Source organism: Falco naumanni, chromosome 4, assembly GCF_017639655.2.
Source record: "Falco naumanni isolate bFalNau1 chromosome 4, bFalNau1.pat, whole genome shotgun sequence".
NCBI classification, from domain to species: Eukaryota; Metazoa; Chordata; class Aves; order Falconiformes; family Falconidae; genus Falco; species Falco naumanni.
The window spans coordinates 53,941,620-53,964,297 of record NC_054057.1 but is presented as its reverse complement, the minus strand read 5'-3'; the positions used below and the strand labels follow the sequence as shown (position 1 = coordinate 53,964,297).

Genomic DNA, 22,678 nt, shown 5'->3' with positions numbered 1-22,678 from the left:
TGACAACTGGTTGCTGTAGAAATTATTAGGATTCAAGAGCATGATTTCACAGCCTGAGTCGCATGAGCTTTTCACAATCCCTTTTTTGATCAGATTAACGCTGGCCCCTGAGCTGACCCGCAGCCCAGAGAGCCAGACAAGCCTCTCCTGCCAGACCAGGGATTGCTGGCAGCCCGCTCACTTTCCCTTTGGAGAAGTCTGTCCTGCTCCACTGCAAGGTCCCTTTCTCCACTGTGATGTTAACCCTTCTGTCATGTGTATAACATCACTTGCGCGGGGTTGTTCTGGTGTCGGTGTAATGAAGTGCTTGAATTTCATGCTAAATATGGTGATCGCCTTTGTAAGAACAGCTCTCCTAAGAACTCACACACTTGTAGCTAAAATACAAAAATGAGATTAAACAGGCATCACAGATGACGTTCAACTGTATCTCTCGGTACACGTCTAATTATGACCTTCACTGAGGCAATTATTCTGTCTTGATCTTAATGCCTTTTGCAACCATCAATTAATAAAACTTCACATAATGTCCTGGTAGAACAGGAATTACTACCATCTTTTTAGAAGCAGGCAAACTGAGGCATAATTGTTGACCTGTTTTTAGATGAGATGAGAGAAATGAGGACGCAAAATTTAGGTAAGACTCTCACCTTGGCCCCGAGACACCAAAATAAAATGCAGAGAATTACACAAAGACCCAGATCTGGCTGTTCTTAGCATGTTCCTGGGATTGCCTCCAGCACAGACCCCTGGCAGGTCCCCTTCAGGTGTGGTATCGGGGCATGAGGGATGCACAACTGGTGAGATGTGCCTGGGGGGGTCACTGTGCAGGAAGGCTGGGCTGGTCCCTCAACAGGAGCAGGAGCCTTTTCAACCCATGGGGCACCCCACAAGCAGAAGGCAAAAGTCTGCTGTAAAAGCTGCCCCAGCTCTGCCAGGCTATTACTTCTCTTTTGTGTTGTGGAGGTGCTGATAGACTCTTACCTGACTTGCAAATCCCAGAAAATACAAGCAAATCACTTGAATCCTTCCCTTTTTTTACACATATGACTCACAAACATTTGCCTCCTACATTAGTGTTGCTTTTCCTCGAAGTTGAGTCATTGTCTTGTATTTGATTTAACAACAATAGCAAGGAAAAAACCACAGCATCAGTTGCTACTGTGTAAGACTAGATCAAAAGCAATTCTTTAAAGGAGGCTTTCCAGATAGCTAGATTAAAGATTTGAGAGAATGGTAAAAAATAGAACCGAAGAAAAACAGCTCCTAAAAGCAAAACATTACGTTTTCATGCTATTGTGCTTTTAAAATTGAAGGCAACAGTCTGAAAACAGACATCAAAATAAATCTGACTTGATGGGAATTATCTGGAGATCATTGTATTTATTGCATTTGTTTTGATTTTCCAGTCCCTGCCTCACGCAGCAGGCACAGATATGACTTAAAAGATTCAATATCTCATTTCAAAAATTAAACTTCACTTGATTATCGAACTGACCCATACTAACCCAGAGAATGTTATGTATTATTCTGGAGTATCACCAGCAGGCTGGGAATCGTGAGAGTAGGACAGAAGGCAAAGTCTCTGTGTCCCCAGTATTTAAAGGGTTCCTGATAACTGATGCTGTGCTGCCCCTCGGAGGCACGGCACAGAGCTGCAGGAATGAGGAGGGAAAGGATTCATTCCGGTGCTTTAAAATTATCTTGGTTTTTTGCTCTCCCTCCTCTCCACCCTTCTCCCCCCACACACACCCTGTGTGTTGCCCAAAGGTCTATACGTGTGGAGTCTCTTGATAAGGGTCTGAAAGCCCTATCATGTAGCATTTCTTGCCCAGATTGTATTACGTGCAATGATACCCTGGAGAAATATTTTTCCAGCCAAATGTGGGTATTTTAGGATCCTTTCCTACTTCTCAGCTCATTTCTCTAATATTTGGCATCTGGTACAACTGTGGAGCTCTTATCATCTATGGAGTATAAAAAAAAATATGATGAGTGGGTCAGGAGAAGGTTCAGGTAGTTGGTGCGGTTATTGTCGAGCATTATGGAGCAGGGAATAGATTTTGGAATTTCCCTGTGGATTTCCCCCATTTTAGCCAGGTCTCTCATTGAAGCTGCTGCTGTGGCTCATGGGCACTGCTATCAGCACCAGACCCAGAGCAGCAGTGGGAGAAGTTGGCATTCTTCTGCTTGTACAGCTCCAGTGATAACATATTGAGATGAACAAGAAGTTCACTTCTGCCCACTCACAAAATCAGGGTTCTTAAAAAAAAAAATATTTCTTGGGAATGCTGAACTCAGTTAAAATCTTATGTTGTTGAGTAAGAACACCACAAGGCTGCATATGAGGCATCTCCTGTTCAGGAGCCTATGAATTTTGCTCGTCTGGTTATGACCTTGCTAATGAGAAGAATTTGACCTGGATGCTGACCTGGCAAATGGTGAACCAGGAAGGTGTGGCACGCATCAGAAATGTTCCAGTGCTTTGGTGAGATTTACAGTGATGCAAGACAGAATAACAGCCCCAGAAAGGAGAAACAATAACTTTAACGGGGTGGTTCTGGCTCTAGCAGCAGAGAGCATGTGGTGCCAGATGAGAGGTGGGAGTAGTAAGACAGAAATGCAGACATAACAACAATTTCCTTCTAGTTTGAGCTGCCGTTCGGAAGTGTTGTAGTACATGATCTACTCATTACCGAGGCCCAAGATTATCTTCAACGAGCAGATCAAGCAGCACAGCAAACTGAACACAGCTGAATGGCACCTCAGCCTGAAGGGAAGTTGCAGGAAGAGTGGAGAAACCAAGAGGCGTGTTTTCCTCCATCCCGTGGGAGTCTTCAAAATGGCAACTGCAGAATCCAGTCGTGGCACAGCTCCTTTCCCTGGGAGAGGAGGAAAGTGGCAGTACAATGGATGTAGTCATGTTGCTCAAAGCCCAAGCGCTGTCCCTGACTAAGCGTATTAGGATTAAAACAGCCTTTCTCTTCCCCTCCCAGAACTGATATTCAGCTGCATGAATTATTGGCTTGGACTGTGTAGAAATTGCAAACACAAGTCCATCAAGTGCTTGGTAGTAAACAGTGGATCATAAAGCATTTGGCTTTGGTTCCAGCAAAATAACATTCCTGGGAACGTCCAGAGACTGTCCCTGACCAGCGCTGTCCCATGTTTGACCTGTTCTTCTCCAGGAGAAAGTATGCCTTTGAAAGCACAGCTAAGATATGGTTTAGAGGGGAAAGCAGCCCTTTGTCTTCCAAGCAGGAGCTAAAATGTGCCTGAAGGTCAAGAGTCACTTCTCCTGTCTGACTTTACTTGATTTTAAGCTGATAGTTTAGATTAGTGGAAACAGTGTGCACTTTGCAGCCCACTTCAAAAAGGAAAGAAAGCATAAAATAGTTGGTTGGCTGCATGGTTTTCCTGAGTACATGTCTATTTTGGTTTTCAAGTGGAAAAAAGTTAATCGCATAGTACATTCACACTGTATGAAAGGAGTGGATTTGGCTCCTTTGAACACATAAGTACTTACTGGGCAAGCATAACATAATTTCTTTATATAACATTGAAAACCAAGAATTGGATCCTTAGTTGGTGTGTATCACTGGATACATTATTTATGCCAGTTATGGATTTGGACTTAAAACTGTACTAAACCAGCTCTCTGAGTACACAAGGCACAGAAAGATAATTTAGAGGCAATTAGTCAACCAGGTGGTTGTGCTCATAGCAGTATATCATGATCCTTTTTTCAGTTTGTGAATGTAGATCTGCGAAACAGAAACCAGACATCCTGGTAGCATTCCTTAAAGAAATGTTCTTCACTCTGAAAAATAATAGAGGTTGGTGTAATCATGATGTAACCACGCTTTGAGTATTTTCACATGCTGGTGGAATCCTGCTAAGCCTGATGAAGATGAAACCTCACACCTAATGTGCCAACAATGTAATTGGGATTTATAGCCGCAGACTGGAGCATGCAATCTCTGGGGGCTGGAGGGAGTGACAGAGAAATATCACTCTGAAGAAGCCAGAAGAGTAAATCACAACCTCCCTCTCTGATGGACGTTCCCACACGCAGGTCTCTGTCCCCGCAGGAGCAGCGCAGAGCACCCACCTCGGGGGCTGCTGCAGCCATGCATCGTCAGTGGGAAGGGATGTTCAGCCAGCCCAGAGCTGCTGTGTTTTCCAGGGGGAACGTTATTATGAGAAGATGAAAAGCATCCAAGGAAGCCTTAGAAAGAAAGAAAAATGCACAATGAAATTGGCATCCCTGGGTGTAACCCACATCCAGATACTCCAGGAATAACATGACTCAGAAAATGACTTTTTTTAGCAATAAAGAATAAAAGGCAAGGAGTACAACTCAGCGGTTCTGGTCCTGCTCACTGAGGATGATGGTATTTTCTTTGCAATTTGATAACGTTTGCCATCTGAACACCTTGAGGCATTTCAAAACATGCATTTCGTAGTCTGGTGGTGGGAAAATACTTGCCAGCTTGGTATGTCCTATGGCCTGGCTGTGCCTAGCGCTAAGCAAACACCCCATGAAACCATCCAGCCCCTGCACTGCTGAAGGGGATGGTGAGACATCGGTCAGCCATGCTCTAATGTCGTGGGGGTCATGGTAAAAATACACCAGTGGAAAAAGAAGCTGCTATAATGAGTCTTTTTTTTATGTGGGAATTGTCCTCGATACTAAATAGGAAGTGTTTAAGGGTAGAGCAGGCTGTGAGGGGCCTGGAAATGAAGATTAGTCTATGTTAGATATAGTGAGCTATTAGGTAGATAAAAATGGAGCCATCTCCATCCTGCCAATAAATGCAACAGATAAAGAGGGGGAAAGGGGGAGGACATTTTTTTCCAAAGCCACCCTTAATCAGCAAAAAACAGCAGACAAAATTATCTTTGGTAGAAGGGGATTTGTGGGGTATGGGTTACATTTATTATCTGATAGGTTATAAGCTTGATTTTAATTTCCGGTATTTGCCTGCTACATCCTAAGGAACAATAGGAGCTGGATCTTGTGCGTGTCATTTATAACTGTGTGCATGTCATTTATATGGTAATGGGGGAGTTTCCCCTCATCCCCAGCGATTTCTGCAAAATTCTACATGCTGGTTCTCAGTATATTTAGCTTACTCCAGTGTAAATTAAAATGCACATTCATGATCTTTGAACAAAGCGGGCAAGGATAATTAGTAATTTGATGCTGTTCTGTACGATGCAATTCAAAGTAATACTTATAATTTGCAGTTAATTAATCAGGACTTTTCCCCTTAAAATTCTTAATTGCCTTTCTATGATGTTCATTTTTAATAATTTTTTTCCTACCAGTTTTAGATACAATTATGCAGACAATTTCTTTTTGCTGTTACTGCATGGTTGTGTGTGTATGTGTTTATATGTACATTTCTATTCATTCTGGTGGGGTTTTTTTCAGAAATTTTTATGTGTTGGCTTATGGGTGGGGGTTTTGTCAGCTGAAATTAAAAAGTTGAAAACAATGGAGTTGGTGCACAAGTATGAGAAACAAGATACAACAGGGAATAGAAAACTCAAATCGACAACAAAATTAAAAAAAAAATCTAAATCTCTGGAATGCCATTGCCACTATGAATAGTTAACCTCATCTGGTATTTAATTCACTATCCAATTAAAACTCTCATTAGAAGACTCTAATTGTTGTAGCTTTAAAGTAAAACCAGCAGTCGTTAGAGACACAAACTTTGAACTCTCCAAGGAAATTAAAATGGTCATAAAGTCAAAAATAAAATTGTTAGCAAATGTAGACGTACGTGGGGGTGGTGCCTGTGGTGAGAAAGGTGTCACGGACCATCCCTTCCCCGCGCAAGGCGCTGAGTGCTCCGTGCCGGACAAAGCCCAGCAGCTCCCCTCTCGTGAGCAAGAGCTGGGTGACACCCCCTTGCTCCCCCTGCCAGTGTCACTTCCCTTTGTGAACAGAAACTTTCTTTCCACCTCCTTCCACCTCTCTAGAAGAGGAAGTGTTTCCCTCATCTGTCCTTGCCTGGGCATGTGCTTATTGCCTTAATACAAAGGGCTTTTTAAGTGGTTCTTGCAGAAATGGCCTTCACTGCAAATTGACTTATGTTTTGCCAACATTCCCCTACTGGGCACTCCACATATGCAAAATGTTGGGATTTATTTACTGTATCTCACTGACAGGAGTTGCTGGGCTGTAGGTGTTACACAGACTTGGTGCCCCAGCCCGAGGTGCAGGGTACCACACAGCTTTCCCTCTTGCGTAGTGCAGCTGGAGGCATCACCTGTATCCAAAGCATCTGTAACTGTCTTTTGGCCATTAGTGGGGTTTAACCTGAGGTCTGCAGCTCCTTGGAGAGATGTGGGGTAATTCTGAGTGGTCCCAGGAAGATGACTATGCAAGCTTTTGCCAGCAGGTTTAGAATTGCTACGCAGTAGTCCACAGCTCAAAAATATTGGGGAAAAAAAAGTAGTTCCTGGTAATAGAGAGAAAAGAGATTTTGATGGGTGGACATTATCCTAAAGGTGTGTTTGTCTTTTCTGTGTGCTTCTGCACATCCATAGTGGAGGTCCTTCAAGACTTGCACCTAGGAAAAACAGAATTTCTGTTTAACATGCAAGTGCTGCCACTCTAATAAACAGTTAAACCACACTGATACATCAGTGACATAACCTTATTATATGCCATTACTTTCATTAATAATAAACATTTATGTTATTTAATAAGAGTATTTTTTTCTGAAATATTGCTATAAGCTAATTTGAATTCTGTTTGTATCCTACTCTCTTTTTTATTATTCCTGGGTAACTCTATTGATCTCGGTAGTTCCTCTGATTATTCAGTACTGGAAAATCAGGTTCATCCTCTAACTCATTATTGAACTGAATCTCTCCGTTAGCCAGATCCTGAATCACTGTTCAGGTTGAAACCTCTGGGAATATTGCTGTAGTAGGGCAATATAAACTCTGAGTGGGTTTTTAATGGTGTTCAATGACTGTAGCAGTTTAAACTGGGTAAGAAATTTGGAGCTAAACTAAATTCTGTCAATGTGCTACACTTTCCATTTCATAAAGCAGGTCTGTATTTTGCTATATTAGCTGGCGTTTATTAGCACTCATGCTAGGTGACTAGCAGGTGCTGCTCAGGGTAAATAAATCATGCAAGTGATGCCGGTGAAAGACAGCTTGCAGAGGTGCTGATAAAAGTCCATGGGGTTGAAGAATCAAGTTCTTTAATAGTGATGTCAGGCTGTTCAGTCTTCTTATCTCTCATATTTCTTTATGAAACACTAAAAGAGATTGCTTTTGGGCACTTGTGTTCTTGAACTATTGCAATCGTCTAATGAATTTTTGATAGGCAAATTCAGAGGGTTTTGTGATCACTAACTTTCTTGATACGTCTGTAGCTATTGAAATGGATCCCTTGTGTCAAGGTTGGCTGTCCATCTTACTCCTATCATAAAACACATAGATTAGTTGGGAAGAACCTGTAACTTTAATTTAAAGGAAAGGTGAAGTGGAAGCTACTTGAGCAGGTTTGAATAGGGTAATATTCAGCATATAATGAAAGCCTCGATTTGTCTCACTGCATTGCACAGATAAGCAAATTGTATTTCCAGATGTGGCAACCTGTAAGTGGCGGGGGGGGGGGGGGGGGGGGGGGGGGGGGGGGGGGCGGGCGGGGAAAGAAAGAAAAATAAAAAGCATTTCACTATAAGGAGCCCTACTGCATCCAGTCAGTTGAGCAACATGAATTCTGTCTTGTCTAGGTCCTTAGCCATTGAAAAGGTACGGTATGACCTTGCAGTGAACATTTACCCGGAGCAATGAGCTGCAGTGCAAATTACTCAGAAGCCTTTTACCAGGAAAAGTTTCTACAGATTTAGTGCCTTTAGCTAACAGGCTTTCATGGAGAGCTGACAGCAGGCTGTGGTCTTATGTTTATGCCAGGTGATGGAAAAATACTTTCTTATTATGCATCAGTGTCATGCAGCAGTGTGCCACTGCAGACAGGTTTTCTAGGTGCATTTGGTCTTTGCAGTGAGTGCTAGAAACAGGAATATCTGATGATGCGATCTCCAAGTAATATTTCTACTTTTGTAATTCAGTCCTCATTTTCATTATTACATCTGGACATCCTGACAGATCACAGAATTGCCTGCGCTGATGAAATGTCTGCATGTCAGTCTAGCCAGGATGATCCAAGAGGTTTTTACCATGGCTGAGACTGACTTACCACACCAAAGGAGGAAACCTGCTAATTGTTAGGAGCTATTGCGAGCATTAATCATTAATGCTTTTGAAAGCAAACAACTCTAGGGTTACTAAGGATGGTGCGCAGGGGAGAAAAAGCCAGAAGCACAGAGAAGGAAACTTCTGAGAAGAGCAGAAGGAGGATGTGGAGGCAACTCAGCCTTGTTCTGCTGTGTTTGTCCAAAGAGGACAGCATTTCTTGTGAAACAGGCCCCGAAATACTGATGTGCCCTCAGGATAGTATGGCACTGTGTATGACACAAGGTCACCCTGCCTGCCATGGCTGCCTGCCTGCTCTGGAGGGGGTGCCAGACCTCCTGGGGAGCTGCTTGTTGCTCCTGGTGGAGGCACAGGGTCCACATGAGGTACGGCTCCTCACCAGGGCTCTTTGCACCTCAAGTAGGAGTTGTACAGCTGAGCGTGCTCAGTGTGTGCAGATGTAAAGATGGCCTGGAGGAGCCCCTGTCCCCTCTGGATATTTTCAAATAGCTGAATTCTTCTCTTATTTGTGAGAATGCATCTGTACATCTCAGGTGACATCACACACTTGTGTGCATCTGTGCTGTTGGGTTGGTTTTCTTTCCACAAATCTGTTTGTATGAATGAGGGAGATTTTAAACATTCATGCTTTCTCAGTTATTACAGCCTGAGCCTTGCCTCCTGCATTTGTTCTGTTAGGAGCTGCAGAGATGTACCTGAGGACAGGATCAGGACAGTGGTCAATGCCACCAGCGTTTTGAAGCCCCCCCAGACACTTAGACAGCCAAGAAGGTCTGACAGCTACTTGTCAATAACCTTATGAACAACACCCCAGTGCCCTGGCTCATATAACTTCTACAGGATCCTTTAGTGTTGGAAACACAACAAATTAGAAGAATCAATGGACCAGGGGAAAAAAAGAAAAAAACAGGATCATTAAACTAGCAGTTTTGATGTGGGTGAGATGAGTAGCCTCAGAAAGTCTCTTCTGTCAGCAGCTTGATGTCATCCTAACATGATTTCAGTACTGCTCTTTGGGGAAAGGCATCCTAAAGACTGTCCTCAGAGAAACACCGGTCGGTATTGCTGGTAGTTGGGGCTATGGATAAGAAGCCCAGGTTGGAGTGGTCAGGATTTAGCCAGGGTGGCTGGCAGAGGTGCCTCTGATGTGCACACTGTGGCTCTGCTAGACGCTGGTTGCTCTTCATCCCTGTGTCGTTCCCTCAGAGGTCTTTTCCAGGTATCAGAGAGCATCTAATAGTGACACATCTGCTGGAACACAGCAGCCTGTGGTGTTGTTACACTGATCCACCTTCATCTTGCAGAAGCAAAGGTGGACCAAGGCCCATTCACCTTCAGAATTCGTGGAGTTTGCCTGTTTGCTGAGCTTGGGCTTGGCTCGGGCCATGCAGCAGCTCTGGGGCCCCCATAAGAGATGTGCAGGTAAGATGTGACCTTGTTGACCATGCAGAACACATGAAGAGCCCCATGAGGTTGTCCTCAGCACTCAGCATGAGCCACCCCTGCTGAAACGAGGTTCTCTCCAGGTCCTCAGCATCTGGGCACAGGGAGGCAGAAAGCGCTCGCCAAACCCTCGCATGCTGCCTCGACACAGTGCTCTGCAGGAGCAAGGGGCTGCAAAGCTGTGTGACCAGAAAACATGTGTTTCAAGCAATTAAACCACATGACTAAGTGGAAATTAATGACACCTGCAGCCCACACCTTCCCTGGGCTTCCAGAGATGCAAATCTCATGGCTGGGCTCCTTTCCTCGAGATGAGGGGCTGCCACTTTCTTGCAGCTCCTTGCTGCCATCATAACGCTGCTGCTGTCAGGCGGTGAGCTTTTTGGAGCAGGATTTGATGTTTAGAACATGCTTTCTAAAGCATGTCCTCCAAAATGCCATGAAAGCAAGTAATGTTTTGTTCTTCATAAGCTTGTTGCCTGTCAGTGGCAACGGAGGCTGTGTGCTTTGAGTATATTTAGTATATGTCAAGAATAAAGGGTCACTGGCATGAGCGTGGCAACTCAGGCTTTCTTAAGGACCTCTTGGATGATGACACAAACACCTTGAGAGCAGTTGTTTGCATACAGGGATTGTGGGATTGGGCTGAGCCTGGAGCTTGGGCTAGGTTAAAAAATAGTTTACTTTTTTTTTTTTTTTTTTCTACAAGAGGTTGTTGAATTGTTTACTAGCCCTGTAACATTACTTTGTTTCCACCTGGCTCAACTAGACAAGTGGGAAAGAGGATTAATTTCATTGAAATCAATAGTGCTGCAGGGTTATTGCTGACACCAGCACAAAATAATGTCAACCCAGGAAAATGTAGATTGGATATAGTAATATAAACCAATTTTACACCATTTGCACACACATAACTACTTTTACACCCATTTTATACCTATAACTATCACTTAATGGAGGTTGGTGTAGATCTATGCTGGAGCAACTGAGAGAAAACCTTGTACGTGTATGAAGATGGCTCGGTGGTCTTCTAAAGCCATCCCTGAAACACGTCAGTGATGGCCAATACAAACAACTAGTTTTCCCTGACTGAGTAAAACTACTTGTTTTCAAACTATGCAGTAGCAATTGATTTGGATGTGTGGTTGGTGCTTTGAGATGATCTAGTAATTGATTTTAAAACAGATGGCAGCTGTCAAACAAGCATTTGTATTTGATGTTTCTGTAAGAACCCTTGGGGGTTTGCTACCTCAGAAGTCTTTGTTTTCACCTTTCCTAGACCCCGTTTCTGTTTGATCTCTCATCCTCTTAAGTTCTTCTGACATGTCCTACTGACAAATTCTTTTGAGCTTTCTTTCCTAATGTACCCCATGGCCTTTATGTTAGGCTTTCATTTCATTTTGTTTAAAATTCCTTTTTATTAACAGTTTTAATAGAACAGCAAAATGTCTTCAGCACACCAAATACTGATCTGAGCATCAGCTACAATACGTTGCACTAACAAAACCATTGGTTACGCTTCCTGGAATTGCTGCACTTCACATCAACAATAAATAACATAGAAAGGGAAGTTCCTTCTGTAGACAAAATCTTGCTTTACTTTCTGTAAAAATTAAAATATTCTGAAATTAATGGGCCTACTGGCAGAAAACTAGATATGTTTGCACGTGTGTATGTGAATGTATCTATATCTACTTAGAGGAGAATTAAACTGTTTAGTACATGTCTTTTTCTTCTGTGGGCTGAATAATGATACTGTTTTGATTTCCTACTGAAGAAGAAAATACAAGGTCTGGAACGAGAAGAGAATTTTACTTGTATAAAAGAAATTGATTTATTTAATAGGCAAAACCTCCTAAGTGCCTCTACCCATTACACCCTTATTTTGACCTCCTGGCATGCAGAAAGCCTCTACTTTTCTAGATGCAGTTAAAAACCTCTTTCTGCTCAGTTTCCAAGATCACCTCCTCAGTTGTTACAAATGGAAGTTACTTTGTTGAAGTTAGTGACTCTGCAGTTGTTATCTGCAGCACATCTGTATAACACAAGGGGCTTCACCAAGGGTGCTCACACCATTTGGTTCTCCAGAAGATCTCCTGTTTAACTGCAGTACAGATCTATGAGTCATTTTTTCTTGGAAGAGAAAAGGTTGGTTTCTTGGCATTAATTGTAATATTTTTCCTGGGCCACCTTATTTGAAGACATTAGCAGTTAAAAATTGAAAAGCTCTTAGACAGGTCTTTCACCAACTTACTCATTCCTTTAGAAGGGCCTTATGTGCCACTGCTTGGGAGGCTGTGCTGGCATCATCACCACTGCCCTCCCAACGAGGGGTGGCCTCTTGGCCACGTGGGCATGGGCACATCTGGAGGATGGCTGTGGAGTGACAGGATCCTGACTTGCACAGAGCAGAAGCATGTGGGTGGTCAAAGGAAAGTGGCTTATCGGTGTGGTGTCTCCAGCTGCTTTCATTGTACATGGGAATTGGGGTATTGATGCTTGTAATATGTATAACGTCAGTATATAGAGCATACAGCTAATACAGCTATGTGCCCCTGTTGATTGTGATGACAGAAAAACATATTTTTTCACTTGAAAATTATTTCTTTATTCCTTTTTCTCAGTTTTTCCTCCTGACATCATTTTTTTTCTTTTTCTGGAAGAGATAGAAAGGGGTTGCAGTGGTACCTGTCAGAGGACTGCTGTGTCCAAACATCCTTGTGCAAGCCTCTGTTTCTGTTCACTCACACTGGAAAATTACAAGTTATTTGTGACAACTGCAAAAATTGGAAGAAACCTCTAAGCTACCAGTGGATTTCCCAGCCAGTCATTGCTAAAGGCTTCATCCTTTCCCTAACAGCAAGCCAGAGCTTTGTCATCTTCAGCAGAAAGGCATAATTCCCAAATGTGACTCAGGATGGACAAAGGCTGCAGAACTAGTTAGATTTTTAGAAATGCATGAAGAAACCCCCATGGCCATGACATTGACATGTACTTATTAACAAAGAGGAGCTCTGCCAGTCTAGGACTCTGTGCAAGCCTGGGAAGTGGATTTGTCATGGAAATGTATGTAGAAATACTACAATGGCAGATTATGGTTCACAACATTAAAACCATCTGTGTGGATTTCCAAATGTGGTCCATATGACAGGTTTTATCCAGAATCTGCTGGTTGCCGCTGAAGTTGCAGAAGATAAAGCCCTGATGTTTTTCCCTGCATTGCCTCTACAAGGCAAGGCAGAGGTCTGGATGCACTTCAGTGGGACTGTTCAGTGCTCAGACAGAGATGGGCATGAAAATTAAAGTGTTTGATTTCTATGGCCAAACCTCTGCTAAAGGTGCTATACAAGTGTCAGAAGGGATAGAAAAGTTCAATTGTGAAGATTCTCACAGGGTTAGGGTAGATATTGTCCATGGAGGAAGGAGCCAGATAATTTTTTTAAGTCCCTTCCAGCCCTGTTTCCTATGATTCCTTGAGGAGTTTGCTACCTAAAGTAAGATACAAGTCTCCCATTTCATTGCTCCTGCAAGTACTGCTGGCTTTAACTCAGTTTGAAACAAGCAGGTGCTTCCTTTCCTTTTACACACGTGCTGGGCTAGTTTTGGATAACACACCTCGCAGACATGTCTATCCAATCTCTGATCAACAGTGCAGTCCATCCAGGGACTGCCTGTATGGTATCACAGCCAAATGCTACATCCAAATACAGATACATCACACCTCGTTCCTTAGCAGCCAAGAACTTCAGCACAGGACTTCTTTCTGCATCCTGACAGTAAGCCAGAAAGCATCTATCAGGAAACATGTTCTTCTGAATAGATGGCATTCCTGCTGGGCACAGCCTGACTAATTCTGGATGCTGTTCAGGTCTTGATACCAAAGATGACCATCTATGTAACGCACTGAATGCAGCACCCTTTAATTCAGCTCGGGTAAGATTCCTCTCACCACACCTCTGTTACCATCTTCAGGTTTATTTTCTCATCAAGTGATAGTAAAGTCTCTGAAATGGATATATACCCAGCTCTCACTGAATACACTCCAACCTAGGACTTCAAATGCTCCTCCTGAGCATGAACTTAGAAGACTCTTTGTTTCACACCACTTCGAAGTGGTCATTTGTAGAGGATTCATAGAGGAATGAAGGCAGGTTAATTAACATTGATAACATACAGCTGTGGGCTGTCTTCAGGGGCGGTGGGTTGGCTGACGTGGACAATGTGCAGCTGTGGCTGGTTCCTGCTGAGTAGTTAAATAGCTCTAAGGGGGATGAAAGAGGAGCCCTGGAGGAAGAGAGACCTGGAAGAAGCAGAGGGAAGAGAAAGAGTAGGAGTGTGCCCTGGATGTAGGAGAGACAAGGAGAAGGATGCAGCAGAGGTAAGAAGCAGGGTGGACTGGCGTGAAGAGGATGAAGAAACAGCACAAACAATAGATGAACTTTTGAAACCTTGTGGGGCATTGGTGGCTGTGCTAGGGCAAGGTGGGGGAACCACTTACTGAAGTTAACCTGGTATGGGATGGTGAAAGCCTTGTTGTGCAGCCCACTAGTTTGCTCGTGCTGCGACAGTTGTTCAATTGAATCTTACTCAGCTGGAATAGAGTGAAATGTGCACAATGTGACACTCCTTGAGCATAAACATGTCACTAGGTTACCAGTTAGCTCCTATGTGTCCCAGCCAAAGAGTCACTGCTTGTGAGCAAGGTCATCCAGCTGTTTCAGAGTGGTTCAATTTTGAATGTGATGACATGGAATAAGCACTGACTTGCCTCAGACACTGGGCTTGAACCCAGCCATCAAGTCTGAACAGTCTTTGTTCAGTGAAGGTGACTGCACGCTTCATTCTCGCTATTTTTAAGGTTTGTGTGCCCTGGTGTGGTGATTGGCGAGCAGAGCTGTGGCGAAAGGAAAAAGTACAGAGCCACCAGCAACTGACTGTGAGGAATCTCTGCCGCTCACTTGCAGCATCCCTACATCATCACTTAGCACACAGCAGGTGCAAGCTTTGAGGAAGAAAGCAAAAGTTTTGATCAATTATCGCTTTATAGTCTAGGAGGTCATGAGGTATATGTGGAGAAGGGGTTTGGTTTTAAGGAGAATGTGGTTTCTTATATATGTGAGACAGGATATGAGCTAACTTTAGAAAGACCCAGGAGTATTGAATGCAGCTGGTTTTCTGAGCATGTAGTAAATGCAAGCACAAGGAATAAAGCGTTCCCAAGAACAAATTGTCTGCAAATCATGTTTTACTTTCAGCTGTAACTTCTGGTACTAAAGTATTTTATATTTCATAAGAATGTTCTCTGGTTTGCTAAAACTAACTGATCTCTAATAATCTGATGTCTCCAATAATGGCAAGGTCCTGGCTTTGTTTCAAGACAAACGTTCACACAATTAAATCTGATTAACAGAGGACCACAAAACCTGCACTAAAACCTTTCTTGGCATGTGACCTTCAGCAGGACTGCTTCATTAAGTCTGAGATCCTGGAGAAAATGTTTGCTGAATAACATAATTCTTAATTAATGTTAAAATGTCAAGGACTCATCTGCCAGCCATTCTTACTCCTTTTCCTTTATGCTCTTAATTATCTCTTTAATGAGCAACCAATATAAAAGTCAAAAGCAGCATCTTTTAAATGTACACACAACAGGTGGGACAGCGGCAGCAAACTAAATTTGCCAGATGTGCTTTCCCACGTAGTATTTGCAACTTCCTAGACATCTTTTCAAAACCTCACTTACATGTTGCCATTAAGTATTGATTAATGAACTTGTTATTTGTAGAAAACACAACTACTGAGGATGATTTTCTCTTGCATCCTTTCTAAGGTTACCTTGAGTTTTACCTCAAGCTGTATGCAAGCCCAGATTAATAAAGGTGTTCACTTGCTCTGTGGTGAATATAATTGCCTGTCTGTTCTCCAAGGGTCACTCATCCAAGATTTTTTTAAAGGAAATTAAAAAGTCTTTGGTGAGTTTCTACTCTTCAGACCAGAGGGACATCTCTGTTGGATTGAGGGGTCCTCATAGGGTGGTTGTACAAACATGGTGGGTCTGAACCCTGAAAACCCTCATTCATTTTTCCAGTGACCAGCGACAGCAGCAGATGTTGGAGCTGCTTGGACTTGTGTAGCAGGACTTCATGGTGAAGGCTTGGAAACACTCTGCAGCCTCTTTAATTCTTATTCTCACATTAAAGTAATGAGACCTGTCTTCCTGCCCATCAATCTGTACAGCATATGCAAGCCCTTCTGCTATGGTTTAAATAGGAATAACTCGTATGATAGTAAGCCTCTTAATGAAAATGGATTACATTATTGCCTTTTGCAAAATGGGAGGTTTAAAAAGCCAGGTTAGTGTCTTCCAAATGTCAGTAACTGGAGACACTTTGGACAAAGAGTGAATTTTATAGCTTTTCTGGATATCTATAAGCTGAAGTCATCTTTGCAATGAAGGATATTAAATAATAAGAAAAAGCATTAGAAATTAGAAGTTCTTTAAATTTGTGTTTAACGAGAATTAGGTTCTGCCAGTCTTCAAAATAATGTTTTATGATGGAAGTCTTGTTTTCTCCTTACAGACTGGAACTCTGATGTTTGTACTGCATCTTTCTGAGTACCTTTTCAATAGCAAATACATTATTCAAATCATCAAAAAATCTGTAAGCCCAAAACTCTGCAGTAACAAGGATCAGTCTCTAACCCTGACTACTTATGGAAAATTGCTTTGCAAAAGTGATTTTAAAAATTAAATAGGGATAAAACTCAAGGTGGTGTCCAAGTCACATTCTCTAAGCCTGGTATCTTGTAGTGTTTCAAAGTTCCAGCATTGCATAGATTATAGAAAATTGCTGGTTTTGTTTATTCCCAACTGGCAACAGAGCTCAGGAAGACTTAAATTGTAGCGGAGGCACTTGTGTCCAAGTATAAATGATGTTTGCATCCATTGATATGTGTCTAATATGGCTTTGTGAAGCCACATTTTTTTATGGAGAAGCACTAAACCTCAGTCATTACAGTTCCCCATTAGCCCCAGGGGACCCTCGGATACATTGCCATCCTATTCCTACCAGGTAGGAACCCAGTGTACATATATATGTTCACATATCCATGTACAGGACACACAGTAGGAGTAGCAGTGCCTTTTGTGCTGTCATGAATATGTGTACTAATATGAATAATATGATGTTTCTTGAGCAAGATAATTATACTTAATAACCTATATATTCAGAGTAATTGTTATCAATTGTGTTCATTTGTGTATACAGCATAATTTAATGAGTGTTTTTAATTGATATTCCTGTGGCATTCTCCCTGTGCTGTGATTAGACTGGGATTTTCGTATCTATACTGTTTCATTTATTGCTAACTATAATTTACCCCTAATAGACTTTTTTCTGTTCTTGCTTTTTTTTTAATAATTAGAGGAGATCTTGAAGACTCATATTGCTCATTGGTGGTCTCCCGATGGTACCAGGTTAGCATATGCAACAATTAATGCCTCCAGAGTCCCAACCATGGAGATCCCAGTATACACTGGCAGCCTTTACCCAACCGTGAAAACGTATCATTATCCAAAGGTAAGGGAAAATAAAACAAACAGTCCTGTTGTTCTATATTTTTTTTTCCCAGTAGGCTCAGGCAGGAGACTGTATAATACTGCACATTCATAGGCAATGAAAATAAACAGATCTAAGGGAAGATCAGCTGTTCCCCAGTGAACATGGTCCTCATTACTCTTCAGTTGTATTTGTAAAATTTCAGTTTCCTGATTCCGGTATTAGTCATTCTAAATATAATGAAAACAAAATTTAAAAATTCGTCCTCTGTACACACACAAAGGCAATTGTGCTTCCACGCTAGAATGGAATTGTTGATGCCTGCGAGTTTGGAAGCCAACTTTTCTACAATAATACATTTTATTTTATAATTAAGGGAAATGCAGTATCTGGGCTTCCTTAGATTACCCAGGATGGCCTGATGTCAGAGGAGATAGCCTGGGCTTGGAGACACGTTGTGCCTGAGCATTACAAAGAACACAATGAAGACAGAAAAGGCTCTAAAAGCCCATCTCTCCTTGACTGTGGAGACCCGTACAGCAGCCTTGCAGTGGGTACACAGCACCGGCAGAGCTCTCTGCCAGTATTGATACACTGCTGCTGTTATTGCCGTAATTTTCTGCTATAAAACAGTACAGGAGTGTACTGTGCTGCAGTCATTTCTTCTGGGTGTCTTGCTTTATGCGCTGATTACCTAAGCCCTCACATGTTGGTCCAAATTGAACCATAATTTAACAGGAGAGGTATCCACATACATGCAGGTTTTGTGGAAAGTAACAATGATTCAGCAGGGGATGCCCTTTCCTACAATACAAAATGAACCCTTATTTCACTCTATCGACCATCATCCTGTTAGACAACCTTTTATCAAAAGATACATAAAATAGCAATATTTCTAGTCACCGTGAAAAGTGGTATTTTTTACCAAGGCTAGAGGTCTCCTAAGTAAAATTAACACTTGGTTGTGATCACCAACCTTTCCACACCTCTGTGCCACATCACTACGGTTGCAGTTTCCCTGGGAATGACCACAGCGGTCCAGTCCACAACCCCATACAATGGGAATGCATTTTGTAATTCATGGGGATATAATAAATCAAAACCATTGAGTGTTGTATAAGGTATGATAATTTATTCTTATTTTAAAATCCAGGCTGGAATGGAAAATCCAACTATTTCTTTGCATGTGATTGGTCTGAATGGACCTACCCATGACCTGGAGATGACTCCCCCAGATGATCAGAGAATGAGGTACGTGCTTTCTCACCCTGGGATGCTGGACCCAAATTCTTTTGGGGTTTGAAATCAGGCTCACTCTGAGTTTTTTCAAGATCGTTTTACAGTATCTTTCTTTGCCACTATTAGAGTTCCATTTTGTGTAAATCTGCTTGAAATTTTTCAAATTATTTTTCTTCTTCCGTGTATTTTGTAGACCATTATTTATTTTTTACTTGAAGTTGCTGTGACGCGGACTGACTTCAGAGTAGGGCTATTTTTGGAGAACTTGGCAGAATGTCCCCATATCTGTAAGAACACGTCCATTTCACTTGTAATCACTGTGGAAGGGATCTTGTCTGCAGCCTGTATGAAAGACTGTGAAGCAGGAACAGGGCAGCCCTATAGCACAGCAACCACGAGCTCACTGCTTTGTGACATAAACCAGTGAAACCAGGCAGATGTTCTGCAAATACATTGCCCAGTCTTCCTTAAAAATAAAAAGGAAAACTTTGTTGCTTTTAGGGCAAGTGTATTTTAGAAGTTGGCCTGCGATTCAGCCAACTACTTAGACACTCATTTCTAATTAAGTAAGCACTTAAGTCTGCGTGCAGCAAAGTTTAAAAGTTTGGCTTGGACTTCAGCATGTGGTACATAAGCTGGAGCTGCGTTTATGTTGTGTGTGTTTATGTTACATGGTGTATGATGTTTATGTTTACGTTGAGCTAACTTTCCCTTGTTCAGCAGAGAAGCAGCTTTAGGGAACGCATGGCCCTCCTCCCAGCAGAGCTCACGGATTAGAACCCAAATCCAAATTTCAGTAGCTTGAAGTAGCTTTGTGCAGGGCAAGAGAAACCAGACTCTGCTTCTACGTCTAAAGTACCCGTAGCGACCCTGCCAAATGTCATGCAAGGTTATCATTCCCAGGCGCATTGCTTGTTTGTGTAAGAGCGTCCAGCCAACATACATGCTCACCTGTTTTTATCGATTGCTAAATGAGATTGCTGGATCTGTAATTCCAGTGCCAATAAAGACAGAGATACAGCACAGAGCTGATGAAACAGGACAGCTTGGAGGGCAGGGGAGGGTGCAGGGGTGATCTTTATTATGCAGGATAAATATATAAGGCTGGTGGATAGGCTGTGTAGTCATCTGATGAGCGGGTACTAAACCAGTGGGATCATTTATGGTGGGAGCTGCCTTTCTTTGCTAGAAAAGGTAGTGTCAGCCTCACAACATGTTTTCACTGAGTAACTCTAAAATACTCCAAATCTATTTATGCAACAAAAAATGTATATGACCTGTGACCAATTCAAATGGGCATTAATGCACTGGCCTTTCAAAAATACAACTTCAGGTCTGTATACAGCAGGCAGCAATTCAGGATTGCAGCATCCCCATTGCAGTATCCCAAGAACAGTATCAGAACTGCAGCTCCTGGACAATATAATTTTTTCTATTGCTAGCATACTCTGTAAACGGCAAGACTCAGAAATATTTTAATTATAGTAATAACTTCAGACTGCAGGATCTAAATGTTGTTAATAAATTTGTTCTATATGGTTATGAGTGGCTGCAATTTATTTGGTTGCAATCAATATTTTAAAATGATGCAAAATATATCATAATTAATTACTCTCTGTATATTTCATCAAAACCGTAGCAATTGCCATCCCTAGGGCATGATATAAGTAGTGCTGCTAGAGCAATAGGGGTGCATTTTCATTATGCATCTGCTCTCTGAAATGAGAGGATTAGTGTGATAACAATTCATTAAAATAGGCAAGAGGGATGTACCGTACAGTTAGTTACAGAAGGGAGTTTCAAAGAAGCAGGGGAAGCTGGTGATAAGGATCTTCAAGCAGAGCGGTCCTATCTGAAGCATTTCAATGTGCTCAGTCTGTTCATGCAGATGATATATGGACACAGTGGTGCTTCTTGGTGTTCCTTTTATCGGAGCAAAGTGGTTTAGTACAATTAATAAAGCTGAGAATAAAGTGCAGATATACCAGGGTCTTTTTTTCTTTCAGAATTAAAGGAAGTCAGAAATTTTCCACACAATTGGGGTATTTTTCAGTTAAAAACAAAACAAGAAAGAAAAAAAGCAAAGCTGATGATGGGAAAACATATTTGGGGGGAAAAGGTACAGTTGTGATAATTCTTCCTTTTTAAATTTTTTTTATTCCAGCATTTTTGCCAAACTTTCTCCAATGCCACACTTTTCTGGAGGAAAAAAAGGGATGGAAAGGGGTAGAAATTGCAGGGGGGAAAAGAAGTATTATAACATTTAATGCCTGACAGGCTTTTTTTATTTTGTTGAAAACCATTGGACCCCAAGAATTACATCAGCAGGTGGTCAGAATTAGACCATGATCTGACCTATTTCTCATGTCATATTTGCATCCCAGGTGGCAAATTAAAGAAAGATCTTATCTCCCCTGCATGCAGAAATCATCAATGGTCCTTGCATAGGTCATGAGCAAATAAATAATGGAGAAATCAGACAACTGGAGTCTGGATCAGAGGCTGGAGCCAGCTGTGCCCCAGGGATGGTGGGCTGGGCTGCTGCCCATCGTTTGGCCATATAATGTGCCGTTGTCTGTTCTTTGTGGTGTTTATGGCTTTATCACTGTTGTCATGCTTTAAGTATTCATATTGTAGATCCATACCTGCAGAAATCAGCCAAGTAGAGCTAGGGTATGAATAAGGGCGCTGCACAATAATCGGTCTCAGGTGATTGCAAACCCAACCACCAACATCTTTACTAGGATGGAGAAATATATCACAAAGCTCAGCATAGCTGCACCCTTCCTGAAGGAGCTTAGTTGAGTTGTTCTTTTCCTGTGGGAGGGTGTAACCCTGTGTGGATGCCTACAAACGAAGTGCTCAGGTCCCAGCTGGTCTAGATTTCGCTCTATGCAAAGAAATAGCTTCTACTTAAATTCTGCTTAAATCAGCTCTATATAAAATCTGGGACAGGTCGGGTGCAGAGGGCTTGGGAAGTGCACGGACTCCCCATGTTTCTCCGCTGGCTGCTCAACTGGTGCAGCTGCTGGAGCTGCAGATGTTTAAAATTAACTGCAATGAATCACACCTTATTGTCTTATTTTCCTCTGCAAAATAGGAAACATGAAACTTGGTTGTCCTACCAAAAAGATGTGAAATGAAGTAAATTAAAGACTCCACGCTACTCTCAGACTAGAGTAATAACTGTACGAGCATCTGCAGTTGTCTGCTGGCTGGGGTATCTTTGGGCTTGATGGGTGGGAGAGGCTTCAGAAAGAAATTGAGACTCCATGCCCATCTCTGGGATGGTAGGGAAGAGAATGTTTGACCTAAAATAATAATTTAAAGTTTCCGAGAAAGAGCTGTGGCTCCTGTGTTCAAACAGTGAGAGGGATGTAAAAATTGAATATATGTCCTTCAAACTTTAAATTGGATCTATGGAAAAAATGCTCCAAGCCACAACATGTACTAAATTCACATTGCTTTTCTGGGGAGACTGAATCTGCTCAGTTAATTTTGGAAAGAAAGAAGAGATGGTTATACAGTTTAATTTTGCTTTGTTGGTTTTTTCCTCTTAGGGCCTATACTGTTGCTGATAAAAAGTAAAATTACAATTCTATTTCAGACACTGAGTTTTCAGACTGCTGTTGTCTCACCTGGAAGCATCCTTCCTTCTAGTGCAGCGGGTGCAGTCACTGAGGTCTTCTGTTGTTTTTTCCCAGCCAAATTCAAGCACTAAATATTACTGAAACCTACAAAATCAATTTCCAACTTGTTATTTCGCTAGACAAACAGGCCTTTGTTGCTTTTGCCCTTTCTCTTCAGTATATGCAGGAGCGCTTGCCAGAACACAAAGTACTCTCCAGTGACACAGCACATTAATTCCAATGAGAGCAACAATTCCTTGTACATATTTCACAGCAAACAAATGAACTAATAAATTTTTTACAGACTGTATGCTGTGAAAAGTCATATTACAATTTAAGGATGTCTTTGGCCCACGTAGCCCAGCAATATGTTATAACATCACTGGTGTTATCAGCTCAGCCAGTTTTACCCTACAGATCAGGTGGTGAAGCCCTAAATTGCTGCAGAGGTGGACAGCTGTGGGTACCAATGCACACTGGCTCTGTGAAGGCGGCCATTGGGGTATTTACTTGTGATCCTGTATTTTCCAGCCCAGCCCGAGTGGTTCCATTATTCAC

At 42.1% G+C, this 22,678-nt stretch overlaps 1 protein-coding gene across 2 annotated transcripts in view; it reads left to right on the top strand.

Annotated features, from left to right (window-relative positions):
• Positions 1-22,678, top strand: part of DPP6 (dipeptidyl peptidase like 6) — a 423,216-nt gene that overhangs the window by 346,685 nt on the left and 53,853 nt on the right. For both annotated transcript variants that reach the window (XM_040592220.1, XM_040592221.1), the window contains exons 9-10: positions 17,119-17,273; positions 18,406-18,503. In XM_040592220.1, the coding sequence (XP_040448154.1) occupies positions 17,119-17,273; positions 18,406-18,503 (253 nt within the window). The remainder of the gene's footprint in view (positions 1-17,118; positions 17,274-18,405; positions 18,504-22,678) is intronic.